General features: G+C 39.8%; 1 protein-coding gene across 3 annotated transcripts in view; it reads left to right on the forward strand.

Moving 5' to 3' along the window:
- MSRB3 (methionine sulfoxide reductase B3) overlaps positions 1-22,142 on the forward strand; it is a 174,599-nt gene that overhangs the window by 62,411 nt on the left and 90,046 nt on the right. For all 3 annotated transcript variants that reach the window (XM_043562958.1, XM_043562959.1, XM_043562960.1), the window contains one exon: positions 20,420-20,448. In XM_043562958.1, coding sequence (XP_043418893.1) covers positions 20,420-20,448 — 29 coding nt within the window. The remainder of the gene's footprint in view (positions 1-20,419; positions 20,449-22,142) is intronic.

The following is a 22,142-nucleotide window of genomic DNA, read 5'->3' on the forward strand; positions in this document are numbered from 1 at the left end:
AAACTATGATCATTGTAATTGTGCCCAGAAGAGGTTTTATAAAAATTTAAAGTACATTCCTTAATTAAAAAAAACCTCTTAGTGAAATAGGGATATGATTAAATATTGTGTTTCATCAAATCTAAGAAGCCATTGATTGAAGGAATTATTATTCAATTATTATTCAACACCAAGGAAAAAAACCTGCCATATAAATTGTGAAATGCTACTTACTGATCATAGACACATCTAGGTTTCAGAGATGTGAACATGCTAAATATAAAAAGTACCCAATCAGGGGCGCCTGGGTGGCGCAGTCGGTTAAGCGTCCGACTTCAGCCAGGTCACGATCTCGCGGTCCGGGAGTTCGAGCCCCGCGTCGGGCTCTGGGCTGATGGCTCAGAGCCTGGAGCCTGTTTCCGATTCTGTGTCTCCCTCTCTCTCTGCCCCTCCCCCATTCATGCTCTGTCTCTCTCTGTCCCAAAAATAAATAAACGTTGAAAAAAAAAATTAAAAAAAAAAAAAGTACCCAATCAAATCAATGAAGTACCACAAGTGGTATTGGGGTAACCAGCTAAATATTTAAAAAATAAATTTAGATCCTACCCTCAATATCTTACACCCCAATAAAATTCTAGGTTAAATAAAAATTTAAAATATTAACAATAAGAACATACAAGTCCTAGGGGAAAATATAAAGGTAAATTTGTATAACATTGGGGTGAGGTAAGCCTTTCTAAACAAGATTCCCAAGGCAGAAATAAAAAAAAAATATATGTTTGGATTACCTAAATATTTTACATTTCTATAGCTCAAAAACACTTTAAAAAAACTGGCAAACAAGCCACCTGGGAGGAATATATGCGACTCATGTGAGAAACGGAAGATTAATATTCAAATCAATTGAGAAAGACAAGCATTGGGAGATGAGTAGAAGATGAAAAATCTTCCACCTCTTAGAATAAAAAAAAAATGAAGGGGTGCCTGAGTGGCTCAGTCGTTTTGAGTGTCCAACTCTTGATTTTGGCTCAAGTCATTATCCCAGGGTTGTGGGATTGAGCCCCGCGTGAGGCTCCATGGAGCCTGCCTAAGATTCTCTCTCTCTCTCTGTCTGTCTCTCTCTCTTTCCCCCTCTGCCCCCCTCCCCTGCTCACGCTGTCTCTTTCTCTCTCTAAGAAAAAAAGAAAAACAGTAAAAAATGAAGTAAAAGGAGAGATAGTTTTTACTTGTAATATCATCAAATTCAGTGTCAGTCAAGGTCTGGGAAACTAGCACTTTACTGCTAGGTGGAGTGTGGGTTGGTAGTAAGTTTCTGGACAATAACTTAATGATTTATGTCAGAAGTCTTAGAATTCTGAATGCCATTAATCTAGCAAATACGCTGCTAGCAATTTATGCTAAACATCATGTTAATGCATTAAAATAAGGCTACAAGAATGTGTTTAATCACTCTTTATGAGAGCAAAAATTAATTTGAATATCTAGCTAAATGAACTCCCTAGTGAAACCGTATGTGACATTTCAAATAATATTGCAAAAGAATGCTTAATGACCTGGAAAGAAATTTAAAACAAATTTAAAAGTTTACAAAGTAATAATTACATGTGACTCCATACTTATAAAATACAAATATCTATAAATACATGAACATAAAACAGCTTAGAATAAGGTTATGTACCAAATGTCAATAGTAGTTATTTCCAGGTCATTAGATTATGGGTAATTTTTTTTATCTGACCTTTTTATTTGTTTTAAAGATGAACATGTATTTTAGGGGGTGATAAGAAAAAAATATTAAATATTTTGTCTTTGTGTGTCACAAACATTGAACTATTTATTTATTTATTTATTTACAGTTTATTTTTGAGAGAGAGAGAGAGAGAGACAGTACAAGCAGGGGAGTGGCAGTGAGATGGGGGTACAGAGGACTCAAAGTGGGCTCTGTGCTGACAGCAGACAGCCCGATGCGGGGCTCAAATTCATGAACCACAAGATCATCAGACATTTAACCAACTGAGCCACTCAGGCACCCCTGAACAATTTATTTTAAAAACTTACCTTAGAAATGTCATTCTTCTATCCTCAAATTTATCTTTCCCCAGTGATAATTGGAAAGAATGAAATAGAATGTAATCCCAAATTTATTTTCTAGAGCCCAAATTCATCTTGTCCATTTAATAATTTACTCATAACCCAAGTAGATACGTTACCCACTGCCTTCTCTTCTATCCCTAAATGACTGGTAATAATGATACGATTCCAGGAAAGGTGACCACTGGGATCTTAAACTTTGCTAAAACCTATCTGCAAACCTTCTCTTGGCCTACACTTCAAACATTATTTCAGGTTTTCTCCCTTCTCACGACTGTCTTCCATCTGCCTCTAGTCCTCACCTGCTCTTGTTTCCAGACACCTGGAGGTAACTGATGAAGGAAGGATGGGACACCAATTTTAGAAGAGGTATTTCAGACTTACTTTCATAAACTGTCATGTTTGAATTGGGACTAAAAAAAAAAAAAAAAAAAGCAACCATTGATTGAGAGCTTGCTCTGTACCAGGCATTATGCTAAGCACTCTAAAGAAGAAAATTGTCTCCTTTGTTCTTCTTAACGGGAACAGAAAATCAAAGCTCACAAAAGGTGTGCGGTTTATTCAAGGGAACACTGGCAGTAAGAGGTGCAACTAGGACACAAATTCAGGTCTGGCTCTTCCTAGAGGCAGCACTCCTTCGCTCCTATGTTGTGTTGTAATGCCTCCTTGTATTCTGGCTGATTCTTCTTTTTGCTGAGTAATTCACCATCTGGTAGCGGTCACGCTCTGGTGTTAATTGGTGCTAATTTTCTAATGATAGCCGAGTGACTATGCTTGCATTTTAAAGTGGAGCAAGCTATGATTAAGGTGTAAGACATGTGAGGTTAAAGTCACAATTTTCCCCATTTAATGTGTGCGACCTTAAATAAGCGACTTAACCTCTATGAGCCTTAATTTCCTCATTTGCAAGATGAAGATAATACCTGTGTCATGAAAACTTTTGAGAGGATTAAGTAAACAGTGTTGAAATGTTTTGTAAGTGTAAAAAAACACTACACATGTGCAGCATTGATACCAAAGCATTTTAAGGACTGGCATACATTGCAGCTTTCACAATGAAAGTTCATTAGAGAACAGGAAGCATGCCACGTATTTAGAACAGAGACCAGAAGGTCAGTTAGTAAGTAATGCTTTAAGCTTCTGGCAAGTTTGTCTGCTTGGCGATCACTGCCTAGTGGTTATTGCAGACTGGTGTTGATGACAGTGAGTAGTGATTTGCTGCAGGGGTGGGATAAGGAGGAGACTGATTTTGCTTGTCCAGCATAAACCCAGGAGACAATAGATCATCGATAGCCCTACTTCTCTCACAAGTTGGCCAGCCTATTTCTGGAGTGCTGTGCTCTGTGGTTCAGTGTAAGACCCTCGCCTTAAAAGGCTCATAGGCCGAATGGACCACGTGCAGGGAAGAGTGACTGATGGTTAGGAATCTCAAAACTGTGTCACTTGAACAGATGATGGAAGGGAACCGAAAATGCTCAGCTCAAGGGGAGGAGAGAAGGCATGGAGCCTTTGTGGTCTGCAGTTTGTAAATCTAGCTGCCCATTAGAACCACAAATTCCAAGCCTGTCCCCCCTCCAAATTCTGATTTTTAGCAAGATTGTGGTGGAGCCCGGAGTCTGTTTGTTTTTTAAAGCTTTCCTCTAATTCTTATGCTTGGTTGCCGTGAATCTAGATGAGACTTAAGGATTTGCCTTAGGGTGATGTCGATAGCCATGAGAAGGAGGGAACAGCACTACAGACAACAAACACTACAGACAGTAAGAGCTGCAAAGATTTCTCAACCGTCTGTTGAGAAAAAGCTGTTACTAAAGATTAATTTGCTGTTTTAAATGTGGCTTGGGGAAAAAGATGATTAATTCAGCTTTGGAAGTCTGATAGATTTCAGGTTGTAACCTAAAATTTCAGGTGCATCAATATTCCCCACAGCATGTTTCTAGTGAATATTTGTTTGATCAGAATACTACTCCTGCAAAAGACTAGCTCTGTGACATGTTGATATGTGTTCCATGAAAAATAAAGAGGGTTCTGTGTACTCTAAATACACAGGACTGCTCTCTGGGAAACAGAGTTACAATGAATTGCATGGTTACTTCATCATAAAAATCAAGGAGTGCACAATTCACTCATGTTCACTGTAGAGCTCCGGAAGTGGATTGTTCTATGTAGCATTTTCAAAAATGATTCAAAAAATGATTCAAAAAAGATTCTGACCTCAGAATCTTAACCTAGGGATATACTGTGCAGCTGATATTACCACTGAGACACATTGAGAAATGCCACAGTAGACAAAGAAGATATTTAAGTTTAGTATGTAGAGCAAAGTATATAGAAATCACAGAAGGCATGAACCTAGGCTATGAAATGCTAAGACTCAGAAGACTAAGAACCAGTCATTGGGCTTGGCAATTGTGAGAGAACAATTTCTTTAGAAGTAGTAGTGAGAGCAAAGATTGTGAAGACTTTTGGATGCAATCTCATGGTTTCAAACCACAAACCAAAGTGGAGATAATGTAAAATATTTGAAATTGGGATGATCCCAGGAAACATAGTCATCATAGTCACATCATTATAGTTAAGGTAGGAATGATAAGGCTAACCCCTTGTAACTGGAGGGAAAGCAAACTCAAGGGAAAATTTTATCTTCTGTTTTTTGATACACTGAAGAAAGGCATAAAGAAGGATATATTTAAAGTATTAGAAATGAGGGAAAGAGATTTAAAGACCAGATAGAGTAAACTTTAAAACAGAAGATTAATTTTTCTCCTTTTAGGAAATAGGTAAAAGGAATTCTTTTTTATTTTTTTAAAATTTTTATTTATTTTTGAGAGAGAGAGAGAAGGAGACACGGAGTACGAGTGAGGGAGGAACAGAGAGAGAGGGAGACACAGAATCCAAAGCAGGCTCCCGGCTCCAGGCTCCGAGTTGTCAGCACAGAACCCGACTCGGAGCTCGATCGACCCCGTGAACTGCGAGTTCATGACCTGAGCTGAAGTTGGACGCTTAACCAACTGAGCCACCCAGGTACCCCAAAAGGAACTCTTTTAGATTAGTGATTGTCCCATCTCTGAGATAAGTGTTTAATATTCAATTTTTTGGGTTGTCTAGATTTTTTTTGCCTGTGTATGTTAAAGTATGCTTGCCGTAGAGCAGGAGTTCAACACGTGGTGACTCTCGTTCGTGTCGCTGTCGCTTCCGCTATTTGAACACTTTACTGCCTTACACCACCACCAGTGAGTAGACAAAGGAAAGGAGAGTCAAAGTCAAAGCAGATAACTGTATTTGTTACCTTACGTCATTACTGTATTTCATAATCGTGAATTAGCTGGATGTAACCCACGAATTCTTCTGCCATTTATATTTTCTCTCTTATTATCTTGCAACGTGCTTGGAACAAGCTACACTTGTTCATTAGCGCCTTGACAGATTTTTCAGTGCTCATCCTACTTGAAGTTTTTCTGCCCTGAGGGAAGTTGGCTTTTTGCTGCTGGAGATTTGCACGTTTTACTTCTATGTACTCACTTAAGTATATAGTGTTAATGGCCGTTGCATGACTCATAGTCTGCATAAGCATAAATTAACTCCAGTACCTCTGTGGTGTGCCCTCTTTGAGATTGCTCTGGAAGACCACCCAGAAGTGGAATTTACACAAACTGCAAAGGTCCATTCAATTTAAGAAACTGAGTGGCACTGACCAAATTACACCTGCATCCTCCAGTATGAACCAGCTACCCATTTGCTTCTGACTGAGGTTCAAATTGTTGATCTTAAACTATAAAGGGCTTTATGGGCTGAATTATGGCTACTTTAAACAAGACTTCTTCCTTCAAATCAAGTGCTTTGCACATAGTGAGCACTCCATAAATGCTTTTGACTATGACTTCGTGAAAGTTCACATCTTCTGGTGAACTTCTTTTCATGGTCTCCAGCTTTGAGGGAAGGCTTTTTGATATTGAATGTTTGTCTTTCATATTATTTTTACTTGGGAGTGTAATGGAGCGTAAATTTACTGACTACACAAGACACATCACCTTAGTGATAATCTTTTTAGCTAATTTGCCAGCCCAGTCTGAGTAATTCATGGAATCTAAGGATTTATCATTTCATTTGTGTGGGCAGGGACAATAGCTGTAAAAGAAAATATTTTTAGTAAGTTCACCAAGAAAGTAGCAAATGTGGTGTTGTTGTTATTGTTGTTGTTGTTGTTGTTGTTGTTGTTGTTATTTTGCCTGGGAACAGAGTCTTTTCTGACAGATTTTTCACTAGTTTGGTGCTTAGTTCATTATTTCCCACAAAGATAACTTTATAACAGGGGTGTGTTAACAATTTCTGAATATGGAATTCATACAAAAGCCCTGGGAAATTTTTTACTTCCTTATTGGGCAAAAAGTTACTTTGGAAATTACTAATATAAACCAATTAAAATTTGTTTATATATAAACAAATATATATATATATATATATATATATAAAGAAGAAAAGTGGGATGACTTGTTACTTTAAATAGAAATTTTCTTTGCTTTAAAGGAATGCCATCCAGGTCAGTGGTTCTTAGGATCATCTGGAGAACTGAAAAGTATAGATTTCCAAACTCTTTGATCTGTGTTTTGTAAAAGCTTGACATAATTCAGAAAATCCTATATCTTCCAGATTCATTTATTTGGGTAACATAATGGTTTAGTACTGATTTTTATTTCAAAGTTAGGTCAAGAAACATCTTGGGGCGCCTGGGTGGCGCAGTCGGTTAAGCGTCCGACTTCAGCCAGGTCATGATCTCGCGGTCCGGGAGTTCGAGCCCTGCGTCAGGCTCTGGGCTGATGGCTCAGAGCCTGGAGCCTGTTTCCGATTCTGTGTGTCCCTCTCTCTCTGCCCCTCCCCCGTTCATGCTCTGTCTCTCTCTGTCCCAAAAATAAATAAACGTTGAAAAAAAAATTAAAAAAAAAAGAAACCTCTTATATCATCTCTTTTCAAGGCAGTTATATACTTTTCTATTAGAAAGTAGACTTTTTGTGTCTTTGGTTAAAAAAATATAAATATATATATTACATATATAGTAATCTGAGATCCTGTGAGGGACCATACAGCTTGAAACTTTATCGACCCTACCAAGTCACAAGAGTAAATCAGGAATTAGCAACAAATAGAAGTGGCAAATGATTCAGAAGCAGCCTATTCTCTTGCCGCCCCCCCATATACTAAATAAAGGTACTCTTCATTATTTACCTAGTTACTTGAACAAAAATTCCAAGAGTCATCCTTAATTCTTCTTTCCTTCACCCTCCCTAATCTACCAACACATTTTGCACTGTGCGCTTTCAAAACACATTTGGATTCTGAGTCCTCACCGTATTCACTGCTTTACCATTATCTTTATCATCTGTTACCTGAACTTCTGTGATGGTTTTTCTGCTGTGGCTTTCTTAATATATTTTATTTTTTTGAACAGTTTTGGATTTGCAGGAAAATTGAAGAGATTGTACAGAGAGATCCCATATACTCTCTTATGCAGTTTCTCCTATTATTAATATCTTACATTTGTATAGTATATTTGTTATAAGTTATAAACTAATATTGATACATGTTTATTAACTAGAATCCATACTTTATTCAGATTTCCTTAGGTTATACCTAATGTCCTTTTTCTCTTCCAGAATCTTATCCAGGGAACCACCTTACATTTACTCGTCACGTCTCCTCAGATTTCTCTTGACTGTGACAGTTTCTCAGTCTTTCCTTATTTTTGATAACTTTGAAAGTTTTGAGGAATATCGGTCAGGTATTTTGTAGGATGCCCCTCTATTGGAAGTTGTCTGATGTTTTTCTCATGATTAGACTGTGGTTATGGGTTTTGGCGAGGAAGATCACAGAGATAAAGTGCCATTTCAATCACATCATATCAATGGTACATACTATCAACATGATATCACATTTAATATTGACTTGGTCACATGGCTGAGGCAGTATTGGTTAGGTTTCCCCACTGTAAAGTTACTCTGTTTTCCACTTTCTGTACTGTTTGGAAGGAAGTCACTATGCACAGCCCACACTTAAGGAGTGGAGAGTTATGTTCCTCATCTTGAGGGCAGAGTAGCTACATAAATTATCTGGAATTCTTCTGCCAAGAGAAATGCGTGCCTTTTCTCTCATTTATTTGATTAATCATTTATTTATATCAATGTGGACACATGGATATTTAGTTTATACTTTGGCTTATAATTCAATACTACTTTATTTTATCGTTCATATTGTTCCAGCTTTGGCTCCTGTGTCTGTTTGACATATCTCCATCAATGTAGGGTTTTTATTTGTTTATTTTTGAGCCCTTCTTTGCTTTATAGCACTACTTGATAATCCAGGTTTATCTCGTGTATTTCCTACCCCAGTTCTAGAATCAGTCATTTCTCCAAGGAGCTTTGGCTCCTTTTATTAGAGAATGGTATTAAAAACCAAGATCTCGGGGTGCCTGGGTGGCTTAGTCAGTTAACGCATCCAGCTCTTGACCTCACTTCAGGTTCTGATCTTGGGCTTGTGCATTCAAGCCCCATGTTGGGCTTCACACTGGGCGTGAAGCCTACTTAAAAGAACACCACCACCACCAAGATCAGGTGCCAGGTGGCCTGTTTCGGTTGTTGTTCCATTGTGGTACATTTCTCACATAATAGAGTGAAAATTTACATAATTGTGATTAGACTATAATTCGTTCTTTAAAAACTCTGATGATTTATGCTTAAAAACCACAACTTCTGGCAGTGGCTTTTAAAGTTGAGATCTGGCCCTTGTTTACTTTTCTGATTTCCATCTATTGCCATTCTCTCTTTCACTCACTTCTTTCCAGATACATTGGCCTTTATTTGCCCCTTCTTCTTCTCTCCTTCCTCCTTTCTGCCCCCCTCCTGCTCCTATTCTTTTTTCTCCATGCTAATCTTGGGTTCTTGCATTTGCCCTTTCCTTGGGAATCTGTACCAAAATTCTGTTTTGCACCCACATTGGATGTGGGCTCTTTCTCATTCTTTGGTGGCAACTGAGATGCCATATCCTCCTACAGCATCTCTCTGACAGTTTATTTAAAACAGGTCGCCTCCCCACTCCCCCCACCCCCACCTCAGGAACTTTCTATCCCAGTACCCTCTAGAGTTTATGATGGAAGGCATTCTATTTCAGCCTCTATATGAAATAATCTTATTTATGTGGTTGTTTGCCATCTGACTCTCTTCACCAGAGTGTGAGCTCCTTGAGAGCAGGAACCTTGTCTGACTTAGTCTCTGCTGTATCCCAAGGCCTAAAGCAGTACCTGTATGTAGTCAGTGCTCAATTCATATGTGTAATGGATGAATGGGGAAAGGAATCGATGACTTTCTCACCCATTTTGCCCTTGAAAGTTTGCCTTAGGCTGAGTTTTAATGGCTTCAACTAGAAATGCAAAATTTTTAAGTGGAATAATGAATGTCATGAAAATTAGTTCCTATATTCAGTTTAATTATTGAACTGTTGAATCCTAAAATTCTCAAGGAAAACTTATCCCTATAGCATTTTCCTGTGCTTCAGCCATTACTCATTTTGTTCTAAAAAAGAACTGTATAGAGTAGCAGATACTATTATCTTTACTCTGCAAATGGAAACACAACTGATTTTTTAAGATCTAAATGACTTTTTTAGTGCTTTGTAGAAACAGAAGTACCCTTAAGACTGGCAGTTAGATCTTTTTGCCATGGTCTCTTTATTCTTAATTTGTGCTTTTCTATTCCTAATTTTGTGTTGCTTCTTCTGTTTGTGTATAGCAATATCTAGGAAATGAAGGGCTTTGTAAACATATTCTTTAGACAACTAAAACATCTATTTTAACCTTAGAGGTATTAACTAATGATTTTAAAAAGAAAATGCTGTCTAAGTAATATACTTCTTTTTTATTATTTTTTTAATGTTTATTTTTGAGAGAGAAAGAGAGAGAGAGTGTGAGCAGGGGAGGGGCAGAGAAAGAGGGAGACACAGAATCCAAAGCAGGCTCCAGGCTCTGAGCTGTCAGCACACAGCCCGAAGCGGGGCTCAAACCCACGAACCGCAAGATCATGACCTGAGCCAAAGAAGGACACTTAACCAACTGAGCCACCCAAGAGCCCCTAAGGAATGTACTTCCGTATCTTACGACATAGCATACTTAAAAGGTTTCATGACTTGTAGCCATCATTATTAGTATTAGTTATTACACCAGTGAGGCCCTAATGAGGTACATACGGCTCTGCTTATCCCTTTAAAGAATTCTTACAGAGTTCTGGAAAATGTGGAGGATGATATTCTTTTGTCTTTTCATCTCCCATTGACAGCCGCTGAGGTGTGTAAAGTCTTTGCCTCTACACTCATCAAGTTTGGATTGCCCTTGTTTGAGTTTCTTTTGTTGTCTCTCTCTAAAATGTTAGGATCTGCCAATTATTGTGTCTAGCACTAACCTGCTAGCCACAACTTCTGTTGTTCCACTTCTGATTATAACCTAGAGTAGAAATGAAAATCTCCAGGGAAAATAAGAACACAAATATGATGTGTAAAACTGATGTCGGGCAATAAATTTCACCACCTCCCAAGTCTGCCTCATCCCCCAGAGAGCACGTGCCAAATCTGTACACAACACCAGTGTTAAAGAACCAGGCAAAACCATTGGAAATATTCTCCCGCCGCGATATGGCGAGACAAAGAGCCCATTGATCAGGGTCTTATGTCTGCCTACTGGTGGCCTCTGGTAATTTGCAGGAGCAGCTGCCCCGTGCTCAAAATGCAGGTAAAGCACTTTGGCCGAAAGCGGTTAAAAATAGTGAGGGGAGAATAGAGAGATCAAAATGACATCGTACCTAAAATGGGTTAAAGTGTATAAGAGCGGTGGACACTGTTATTTCCGACTAACTTCTGGGTTTTGGGCTGTGCTGGAGGTTTGAGGTTGCTGAACATCCGGCTGAAGAAGAAACGGAGGGCGGTGGTCCGCTAGGGCCGCCATAACAAAGTACCGCAGCCGGTGTAAGCAACAGGCGTGTATTGTCTCGTGGCTCTGCAGGCTGCAAGTCCCCGATCAAGGTGTCAGCAGTGGTGCTTTCTCCTGAGGCTTCCCCTCTTAGCTTGTGGGTGGCTGTCTTCCCTCTGATTCCCTTTCTCATGAGGACACCAGTCATATTGGATTAGGGTCCACTTGAATGACTTCATTTTAACTTAATTACCTCTTCAAAATCCCTATTTTCAAATACAGTCACAGCACCAGGGGTTAGAACTTCAACGTAAGAATTTGGGGAGGACAGTTCAGTTCATAATACGAAGAAGGTGTATTCTGTTCTCTTTACCACTGTTTTTCTTTAGCGTTTTGAATTTATTTTCAGTAGCTAAGGGTGTCTTTAGTTTGAGAGCTTTATTCTCCCTAGAGATATAAATATACAGAAGAAACAATTGAATTATTTTCAGGGAAACATACGATTAAAGTGCTGTAAATGATACAGACCGGAAATGATCCTGGAATTTGAAGAAGGCAGTTACCAGTATGGTCTGGGGAGCAATTGTGGAACTTGGGAGCCAAAAATGGCCTTAAGAATTATCTGTTTTTTCAGTCTTCCTTGTCCACAGGCTTGAGGTCTATAGATGCAAATTTTTGTCACCTCACACTCACTTTTCCTCTGTGCTCTCCTTTCCCCGTCTCCTTTTCTTTATTCTTGGGAACTACAGAAAACTTCAGACAGCTACCTCTCCATGGAATAGTTTGTGTGGAACAACACTGATTTCTTTCAGATGCCTCATTTTACTAATGAGGAAAATGGGGCTCACAAGTTAAATGACTTGTTCTACTTTCTGAACTAGATTCGTGGGTCTCTTGATTCGTCCTGCAATATGTTGTCGAGTACATTGTGTAACTATTTTAGTTAGAGAATGTTTCATTTGTCTTTTAAGGACAAATAAGATTTCTTCTCTATGTTGTGTAAACAAATCATTTATATTATTTTGCATTAGTCTTCCTTCCCTCTTAAATATTTCCAGTTTCTTCAGTTATTTTTTTTTAAGTTTATTTATTTATTTTGAGAGAGACAGAGATAGTATGAGTTGGGGAGGGGCAGGGAGAGAGGAGAGAGAGAGAATCCCAAACAGGGTCTGCACTGTCAGCATAGAGCCCGATGTGGGGCATGAACCCACGAAGCTGTGAGATCACATCCTGAGCCGAAACCAAGAGTTGTACGCTTAACCGACCGAGCCACCCAGGTATCCCCATATCTGTCAGTTAAAAAAAAAAAATAAGTGTGCAGTTAATGGACACCTTTTATTTGTACATTTTTCTCAGTTTTTAGTTGTGGTAGCTAACGTGGCTTTAAATGCTTAAATCTATTCTTTTCCTTTCTGTGTATTGAACACAAAAGTAGATAGATCGTAACCTAGTACTGCTTTGGCAACAATATGAGAATATGTTGGGTTAAAAGTAATAGAAATACCCAAGTAAAAGTGGCCTAACAATGACAGACTTGACTAACTCAACAAGGACTCTAGAAGAGAAAGGCTGTTCTGGAACTGGAATGATATCAAAGTTCTGTGTTGGCATTTCTGTGATTCTCTTGGCCTTCCTCTCGTGGTTACAAGATTGTTATAACAATCTTATTCTAGGTGTCATATCCTTACACAGTAACTTCAAAGGCAGGAAACAGAGAGAGAGAGTAGGAAAAGGGCCTTCTCCCTAAATCCCTCCTGTCCTTCTCATGGGGAAAAACCTTTCCAAGAAGTGTCCCAGCTGTCCTCCCTATGCCTCTCACTGCTGAGAACCGGGTCACGTGCCTGTCCCGGAACCAGCCACTGACAAAGGAGAGTAGGATTGCCAGAGTTGGCAGAGCCTAATTATGATTTATTCCTGGGGTGGACACATCTTTAGCACTCTTCAAAAATCAAAATTCCCTTTTCAGGGAAAAGGAAGACTGGCCGTTAGACGGGTAACGAATAGTGTCTGCCACGCTTATTGAACTCTTTTAATATGGTCAAATAACCACCCCGATGAATGTAGAATGACAACTCTGATGAGTGCAAAGAAGGAGCAGTTGGTGCTGTGCAAGTATAAACTAAAGGAACTTAATGTAGTCTGGCCACTCTTCTTCAAAGAATTGATAATTAAGCTAACATGTGGAGTGAGTTTTAGACGTTCAGTAGGCATAGGGGTTAAGGGATACTAGAATGGGGGTGGGGGGGGGAAGGAGGGGACGTTCCAAGCAGAGGAAGCATATTATGTTTCTGTAGCTGAAAGAAGGGGCACAGATATTCACCGCTATTATTACTGCTACTGGTTTCATGAAGGCCTCTGAATTACTTTTAATTTTTTTTTTTTTAGTGTTTATTTATTTTTGAGAGACAGAGAGAGACAGCACGAGCTGGAGAGGGCAGAGAGAGAGAGAGAGAGAGAGAGAGAGAGAGAGAGAGAGAGGGAGACCCAGAATATGAAGCAGGCTCCAGGCTCTGAGCTGTCAGCCCAGAGCCCGACGCGGGGCTCGAACTCACGGACCGCGAGATCATGACCTGAGCCGAAGTCGGACGCTCAACCGACTGAGCCACCCAGGCGCCCCTGAATTACTTTTAGAGTAAGAAGAAATTCTTAGGCTTATAAGTAGGATCCTGAAGTGTTAGAATTTCTGAAAATGTTCTGTGCTTTAAGGGGACAACAGGGGCGCCTGGGTGGCTCAGTCAGTGAAGCATCTGACTCTTTATTTTGGCTCAGGTCCTGATCTCATGGTTTGTGAGATCAAGCCCTATGTTGCTTAGGATTCTCTCTCCCTCTCTCTTCCCCTCCCCCACTCACTTGTGTGCTTTGTCTCTCTCTCAAAATAAATAAATAAACTTAAAAAAAATTTAAGGGGAGAACAGTATAGGTTATTTGACCTGGATTGTCTTAGAAAATCCTGGGTATGGAGTTGACATATATAATGACCTTATAGACAAAAATCAGTCTGTTACACCTTCTTCTTCCTTCTAAAAATTTTCTGCAGCTAGAATCTTATACTGACATCAATTAAAAGCAATAAGAACAGGGGCCCCTGTGTGGCTCAGTTGGTTAGGCATTTAACTTTTGATTTGGGCTCCGGTCATGATCCCATGGTTTGTCAGTTCAGGCCCTGTGTCCAGCTCCACGTCTCTCTCTCTCTCTCTCTGCTTCACCCCTGCTCGTGCCTTCTGTCTCTCTCAAAATAAATAAACAAATAAACTGAAAAAGAAAACCAATAAGAACATCACCCTCATTTTTCTACATGTTACCTGAAACCTTTTGGCATACTGCCTGCATTGACTTCATGTAGCTCATACTTACGTGGTCTCATTTAAAAAAAAAAAAATTAATAGCATGGAACATTAAGCAAAAAGCAGTTTTTCTGAGACTTTGTGCATTCCTCATAAGAGAAAATAAAGTTTTGAAAAATAATAAGGTAAAAGCTTTTGACTTCAATACCCAGAACTTTCATGGACACTGGGTTAATTTCCTGTAAATAGAGATTAGTAGTTTTATAAATTTGTTCAGGACTATAGAACTGAAACCAAAGACTCAAACTGCCCTCTTCTGAAAATCTATAGTTCTGTTATCGAAAGAATGCATAGATCATATGTTTTAATTATTTAAAACATAGTAATGATACTGAAATTCTCCTAGCAACTACAAATTCATGAGAGCTATTCAGGCTTAAAAATTTGGGAGTTTTAGTGTAAGCCTCTTCTACTGTGGTAATATTGTTACAAGTGCTCTAAAGTAATAGTGGCTTAAACATGTTAACAGGGTTGATACGGGCTACTAGTGTGTGTGTGTACTTTCAGTACAAGGAGTGGTGAAGGCCAGATGCTCTGGTGTCAGCTTCTGTCTCATGATCTAAGAATGGCTGCTTCAGTCCCTGGAATCACATCGACATTCCAGCCAGGGGGAAGAAGAGAGGGATGCAGTTCTATTGAGGGGCATAATCAGGTGCTCGACACATCAGTTCTGCCTGCATCCTTTTGGCAAGAACTTAGTCACAGGGTCACAACCAGCTACAAGAGAGGTGGGATATAGTGTGGGAAAATTGTTTTACCTAGGAAGCCCGTGTACCCATCTAAAACTTAGTCTATTTCTAAAATTAAGAAGTGGGGCGCCTGGGTGGGCTCAGTCGGTTAAGCGGCCGACTTCGGCTCAGGTCATGATCTCGCGGTCCGTGGGTTCGAGCCCCGCGTCGGGCTCTGTGCTGACGGCTCAGAGCCTGGAGCCTGTTTCAGATTCTGTGTCTCCCTCTCTCTCTGACCCTCCCCCGTTCATGCTCTGTCTCTCCCTGTCTCAAAAATAAATAAAACTTAAAAAAAAATTAAAAATAAAATTAAGAAGTGGAGAACGGATGCTGAAAGACGGTAGCAGTCTGGGCGGTACTCACCGTCTTTTGGCAGTTGCCAAAGTGGCTGGTTGAGTGGCTTTAAGCTTAGATGCGAGTGTGTAATCAAGGGGTAAAATGGGTGTCTGTGGAGACAATTCTACGTACGCATCTTATATCCCGTATAACCTTACTTTTTGCATTTTCATATCCCTGCCGTATAAGCTTAGTGAATTACTGAAAAAAAGCACATCATACATGGTTTGGAATGAATGAATGAACATCCTTTCTTTGCTTTTCTTGTGTAATCTGTATTATGTGTGAATCCTTTTTTCCCCCACATTTGCCATTTGTTTGTTGCAATCTATATTTTGCTTACTTCCTTAAAGAGGATTTAGAAGGAGAGATGATCATAGTCCACAGTACATACTTTGTGTCTTGAATGTGTACGTGTGTATTGATTCCATGTGTGTATAGAAAATCTGAGAAATCTGATTTAACTTATACTATAGGACCAATTTTCCTTAACCCTCAAACTGATAGTATTAACTCTATTATTATGTCTTAATTATTAATAGAGTAGTTGTGTGTTTTTTGAAGGTTCAGTACTATGTTTGAGAATTCTAAAAATACTCTTGTTTTTAAACTGATACCCAACATCATTAATTAGTTTGTGAAGATGTTTTCTCTGCACTTTATGGGTATATTTTACGTATTGGCCAGCTATCTCTGGAGAAGATAAGATGGTCTGAGGGATAAAAGTTTTTTGATATGATTTTTCATGTCTCAAAAGATGCATTTTATAGAGGTTTGGGCCACTGTACCTTATTTTTAGCTTTCTTTTAGTTTACAGATTCATTTGTTCATGTATTAATTCATGTAATTAATTCCTATTAATTAATTTCTTTAAAGTTTACTTATTTATTTTGAGAGAGAGAGAGAAAAAGAGAGAGTGCAAGCAGGGGAGAACTGGGGGGGGAGGTGGGGGTGGAGAGAGAGAGTCGTAAGCAGACTCCGTGCCATGCCTGCTCCTGCCATGGCACAGAGCCTGACGCAGGGCTTGAACGCACAAACCGTGAGATCATGACCCAAGCCAAAACCAAGAGTCGGACGCTGAACTGACTGAGCCACCCAGGCGCCCCCTACTGTAAAATTTTAAAAACTCTTAAATGTCACATGCTTCAGTAAGTGTTGGGAATATGCAGATGGATGAAACCCAGTCTGCATCTTGCTGAGGTTAGTGTCTGGGAGGCAAGGGGGGCAGGCAGGGTGCTGATGGGATGGAGGGGAGTCTTCATAGTTGAGTAAGAGTTTGTCAGTGATGAGCTGGGGGGAGGGCATTCTAGCCTGAGAGTACTGGATGCAGGCTCATAATGTGGTAACGGTTCTTTATTTGGTGAGAGTGAAGGATACGGTGTGGATTAGAGATGGGGTGGAGGAGCCTGGAGTGAGTACCTTTTTACATGACGATTTATTACCAGGCCTGGTCCTACCACTTGCAGGACCTGGGCAAGAGGACAAATGGGGATACAAGAGAGCTAGTCATTTAAGAAGTTATAAATCAAGGCAATAAACTGTTAGAAAAGGATATACCAATCTATCTTGACAAAAGCAGTGAAAACTGTGTGTAAAACCATTGATACCAAATAACTGAGAACAGTGCAAATAAAGTTAATTTAGACTTCCACCAAAAGACTATTATTCATTATTCATCCTGGGGAAATGCAGAGACAATGGCAAGTGGGCCAAGAGTGGGAGAAGAGGAGGGGACGTCTCCCTCAGCCTTCTCTTCCAAAGGCTGTGGAATCCATAAGAGAACACCTCCTTTGTTTTCTTCTTTTCTGGGGGGAGGAGCTCTTTCGTTTCTGCCAGCCTCTGTCCTGTCATCGCCCCTTCCCCATCTCCACCGGCCCTGCGCCTGAGTTCCAAGGCTGTGTAGACCTTGCCGGTCTGGTCCAAGGGGCAACCTCTGGCCCCTAGGTGCTCCAATCCTCCACTCTCACGGAAGGGTTTGAATTAAGAATTCTCTGAGCAGAAATAACATTTTGCCCCGTCCTCTTTGTGTCCCCTTCCTTCTGCCCTTGGGTCCAAGCTCCCTCCTTCAAGCAGCAGCTTTTGGCCACCCCTCGGGCTTGAGGTACATACACTAGTAGAACAACCTGACTTGAAGAAAGGGCCCATCTAGGGTGAGGAAGCTGGCTCAGGCAGGGCCCTTTGGGTGAAGAATGCCACAGACCCTGGTACTTGGAGCTTCGGATACAAGAGGGGACTCCTTGCCTGGTGGGGAGGAGGGCACAGCCAGAGGAAGACCAGAGCAGAGCCTTTAGCTCACTCGTAAGGCTAGTGCTGCATAGCACCCACGTGTGCCATCACGCGCAGACACAAATGCACGTACACATACCCAAAAGTTGTGCAAAATTGCCCAGACTCTCAATATGTGGAGTGCATTTGTCTTCTTTTCTATTCCAGTTCAGGTTTAAAAAAAAAATACTAGTTGTATTAAATTAATTTTATAATCCACTAATGGGTCAATTTGTGACCCAAGTTTGGAGAGGCCTGCTCTAGTTTTTGAGGTGGTGGTAATGTGATCAGATTCGTGTTTTGGAGACATCTGGCAGCTGATGGGGTGACGGATTGGATGGGTGGGTGGGATTTCTGGGCATGAGATTCTGAGTCAAAGATAAGCCCAAAGGTGGTAAGAGTAAGAACAGAGAGAAGGGGGAGGTAGTGAAATCAACAGGTCTTAGTGACAAATTTGATACAGGGGGTGCAGAAGAAAACTAGGACAATATCATGATGCCCAATTTCAGTGATAGGGAATATAGCAGAGAATTATATTTGAAGGAAAATACATTGAATTGAGCTTAGTACATAGGTCATTTGAGGTCCCAGTGCTACATTCAGGTAGTATTGCTTGTTAGTCGGAGAGAGGTTTAGTAAAGTAGGGATGGTAAGAGGGCTTTTGGTTTAGCAACGGGAAGCCACTGATAAACCTTAGCCAGGACAGATCGTGGTGGCTCAAACAGCGAATGTGCTGGGAGGTCAGGAGAAGAAAACATACACCATACGGTATAGTTTACCCTTTCCCATAGGCTCGATTGTGAGCATAGGAGGAAAGCAGATAACAAGTATAGGGCACCTACTTGAAGGAGGATATTTATTTAATTCCTGAGCACTCCTCTTCAGAAGGGAGGAGAAACCTGCGGGAAACCTGGATATTGAAGACACGAGAGGGGCGCCTGGGTGGCTCAGTCGGTTTTAAGCGCCAGACTCTGGATCTCGGCTCAGGTCACGATCTCACGGTTCGTGAGTTGGAGCCCTGCGTCCGGCTCTGCGCTGACAGAACAGAGCCTGCTTGGGATTCTCTCTCTTCCCCTCTCTCTGCCCCTCCCTTGCTGTTGCTCTCTCTGTGTTTCTCTCAAAATAAACTGATAAACTTAAAAAAAAAAAAAAAAAAAGAAAGATGCAGCAGAGAGGAGTCATTCATCCAGCCTGGTTCCAGGGCAGATGAGAGAATGCATTTTAGCACATAAGTGGAGAAAAACCCAGACAGAAGGAAGAACACCTCCTATCCAGGTGAGAAGGATGTGTGTTTGTTGGTGGAAGTTCCCCTCCACCGACAGTTGTTGGGTACAAGCAGCAGGTGTCGTGCAACCGCTGTGGCTGCAGAGATGAGGAAGGTGTAGTGGGGAAGATAGGCAAGGAAACCAGCAGGATGTGGGGCCAACGCCATTTCGAGCTGTGCTCAGGGATGCTGGGAACAAAGAAGAGGGCGCGAGGCAAGCCTTTCCAGAAGAGAAGAGAGGACAAAAAGCAAAAGTGTTTGCACCTGGAAGAGCAGTCGGGGCCGTCTAAGTGAAGGAGTGGGATGAGGAGTGCGGTCAGGCTAGGGCTTGGGAGAGCTTGGCCTGCATCGCGCTGCTGGTTGTCGGCAACCGTGGCCGTGACAACACTTTTTTGTTTTTACCATTATTGACTCTAAGTATCAGGTGAAACCTCATTTAGGAATACTTGAGAAAATGGGTTTTTATGACAAAGAAAGCTGCCTCTTGCTTATCCTCTCCCCCTCTCCCCTTTGATGACTTCTCTTGAAACTAATTTAGGTAAAGAAAGCCACCGGCTTCCAAAAGTGCTTTGGTACCCTGGCATAATTTCAAAGAAATCTCCTTTCCCACTTAGTTAACTACATTTCCCCAGGAAAAAAAAAAAAAAAGTCTTCTCTGTCAATGTAACATCCCTTAACAGGACTCCTGCTGGTGGGTTCTTGTATCTTGCTGTGGCAGCTGTGAACATATATACTATTGATTGTTAACGTGTGATATAAATCCGACTGGAGCATGCCCACTAATTGGTTTGAGAGCTAGATATAGACAATGCTGTCTTATAGTAGCTTGTGTAGATAGGCCTAGTCATAGGGTTAATTCTGCCTGACAGCACATCAGCAGCATCTTGAGAGTAATTACCCAACAGAAGTTTTCCCACAGCCGAACTGAGAGCTTCAAAGGCTTCTGAATTTACAACCAGTATTAGCCTATATCTGAAACATAATGTTCCCACAAGGGCTCAGATTTTTTTTCTCCCTCTTGTTAAATGTATGGGGTTACCAGGTTCATTTACTCAGCGAACAACTTAGTGAAAAATTACCTGGTGTTGAATAATTGGAAATCTTTAATAATAAGTAAAGAGGATAAATTTAAATTTGAGTTTTTTATTGCTTTATTATATTACGGAAACAAGTTAATCTACCTCTTTTTTTTTTTTAACGCAATTTATGCTCCTTCTCTCAAAACAAGTTAAAAAGTTAGTATCTTTTTCATGCTTGCTATCTCTGCAGATATGTGCATGTTCAGGGGATGTAGGATAATGCATACGTTTAAAATAGTTAAAAGAGATATGTATTTACATTTTAAAAAGCTGTTTTCCTTGTTGGCCATTGAACTGAAATCTGTAACCACTACATCCCCTCCCATAAAGTACCAGTTGTTCCTTAATATGCAATTTTTGTATTGTAAAACATTTCTTTCTCTTTGCAGGTCAGAAAGCAAATTTGACTCCGGCTCAGGTATGTTTACATTAGTGATGTTATTCTGAGTATATTTTATTTACATTATTCTCTGAGGAGCAACTCATCAGATCAAGAGCCATTTTGATTTTAAACAGACGAGGCAGCCTCTTTTCAAAATATGAACCCCACCTCAAAGCAGGGCGATTGGCTGCCTGGAATCAGAACTTGAGATGTTCACTTTGGGATTCTCGATAGTTCTGCCATAAGCATTAAATGCTCTCTATCTGCAGAGTTCCACTTTAAGAGCAGAAGTGGGGGTTGTACATTCTTGCCGCTCAAAATACAATATTATTCTCTCAGTAGGCAAAGCATCCTGAATAATTTGAAGATTATGTGAAAGGGACTTGTCGTCAAATGTGGATAATAAATACATTTAATCCAGCAAACTGTAAGGAGTTTTAGCCAGTAGAAATGGAAATTTCTTTATGATTTATTAGTTTTTTAAAAAATTTGTTTTGTTGTGGGAGTGGATAATGCAAAACTAAGGTCACCTTAAGCCATTATTTTTGTATCTATCAAGACAAAATTCACATTCTCACAAACTGGCATATCAGCCTCATTAGATGTTTTCTTTTCATTAAGCATGAATGTAGCCATATAATCCTTAGGTTTGACTGAGGCTTTGTGTCATTTTCTGAGATTTATGTGCTCCAGAATTTCTAATGGTGTTTATAATTAAAGCACAAAAATTTCCTCTTATTCAGTACAAAGGCCTTATGCCCTTTAGTGAACTGTTAATAGATAAATAAACGTTGATTATTTTTTATTTTTCGAGGAGAAAATAATTTTCAGAGAAACATAGAATTTATTGAATTTAAAAGTAACATTCTGACTCTGGTTTGAGTTCCATTGTGTTTTAACTTAAAAACATTTTTTTGTTTATTATGCTCCCAAGGGAACTAAGGACTATATATTCTTTTTGGTAGTGGTGTTAAGGAGCCAAAATGCTTTTTCGTTAAAAGCTTCATCTTTCTTTTATTGTATTCCTTTATGAATGCCTCCAATTTGGTAAGCCTCTTTAATATGAAGTTGGTACATTTGAGCTAACAATTTCACCAGAAATCTTTCCATTCTGTGTGTTCTTGGGCTTCTGAATCACATCTGACATTAATAGCATAAAACCAACATTTCTCGTTTACAATATTGACTACATGGAGACTGAAGTCATGGTGGCCTTATATCAGTGACTTGACTTTTTTATTGATTCATAGGAGGTGACTCAAAATAAGGTGAAAAGTCTTTGTCGTTTTTTAAACAGTAAAATATTTAAGTATGATAAAAAATAAATGAATAGACTTGATAGAGAATGAATTTTTACATAGAAGTGGGATGTCTTTTTATCATTTGCCAGTAAGTCACCAAGTGTCATATTAAGGGCCTACTTTGTTATGATCCGATTTAATTCCCTAAACATCAATCAGAAACTGATTTTAGGGTATAGTATCTGGAACATAGTTCTCAAAAATGAAAAAGTCCACCAGGTTCATTTTGAAGGTAAAACCTGGAAATAGTGTACAAAATTGAAATATTAGGCAGCTATTGTCAAAGTCAGAAAATTTACGTTGAATTTTGAAATCCAAATTAAAATATGCCGCTAAACTCCTGTAGTGATAGTTATAACATCTGTACAGGCATACATCTTCCACTCTAGTGACCAAAGATTTTGTTCATGATCCTTATTTTTTCTAAGT

The sequence above is a fragment of the Prionailurus bengalensis genome, chromosome B4, assembly GCF_016509475.1.
Source record: "Prionailurus bengalensis isolate Pbe53 chromosome B4, Fcat_Pben_1.1_paternal_pri, whole genome shotgun sequence".
Lineage (NCBI taxonomy): Eukaryota > Metazoa > Chordata > Mammalia > Carnivora > Felidae > Prionailurus > Prionailurus bengalensis.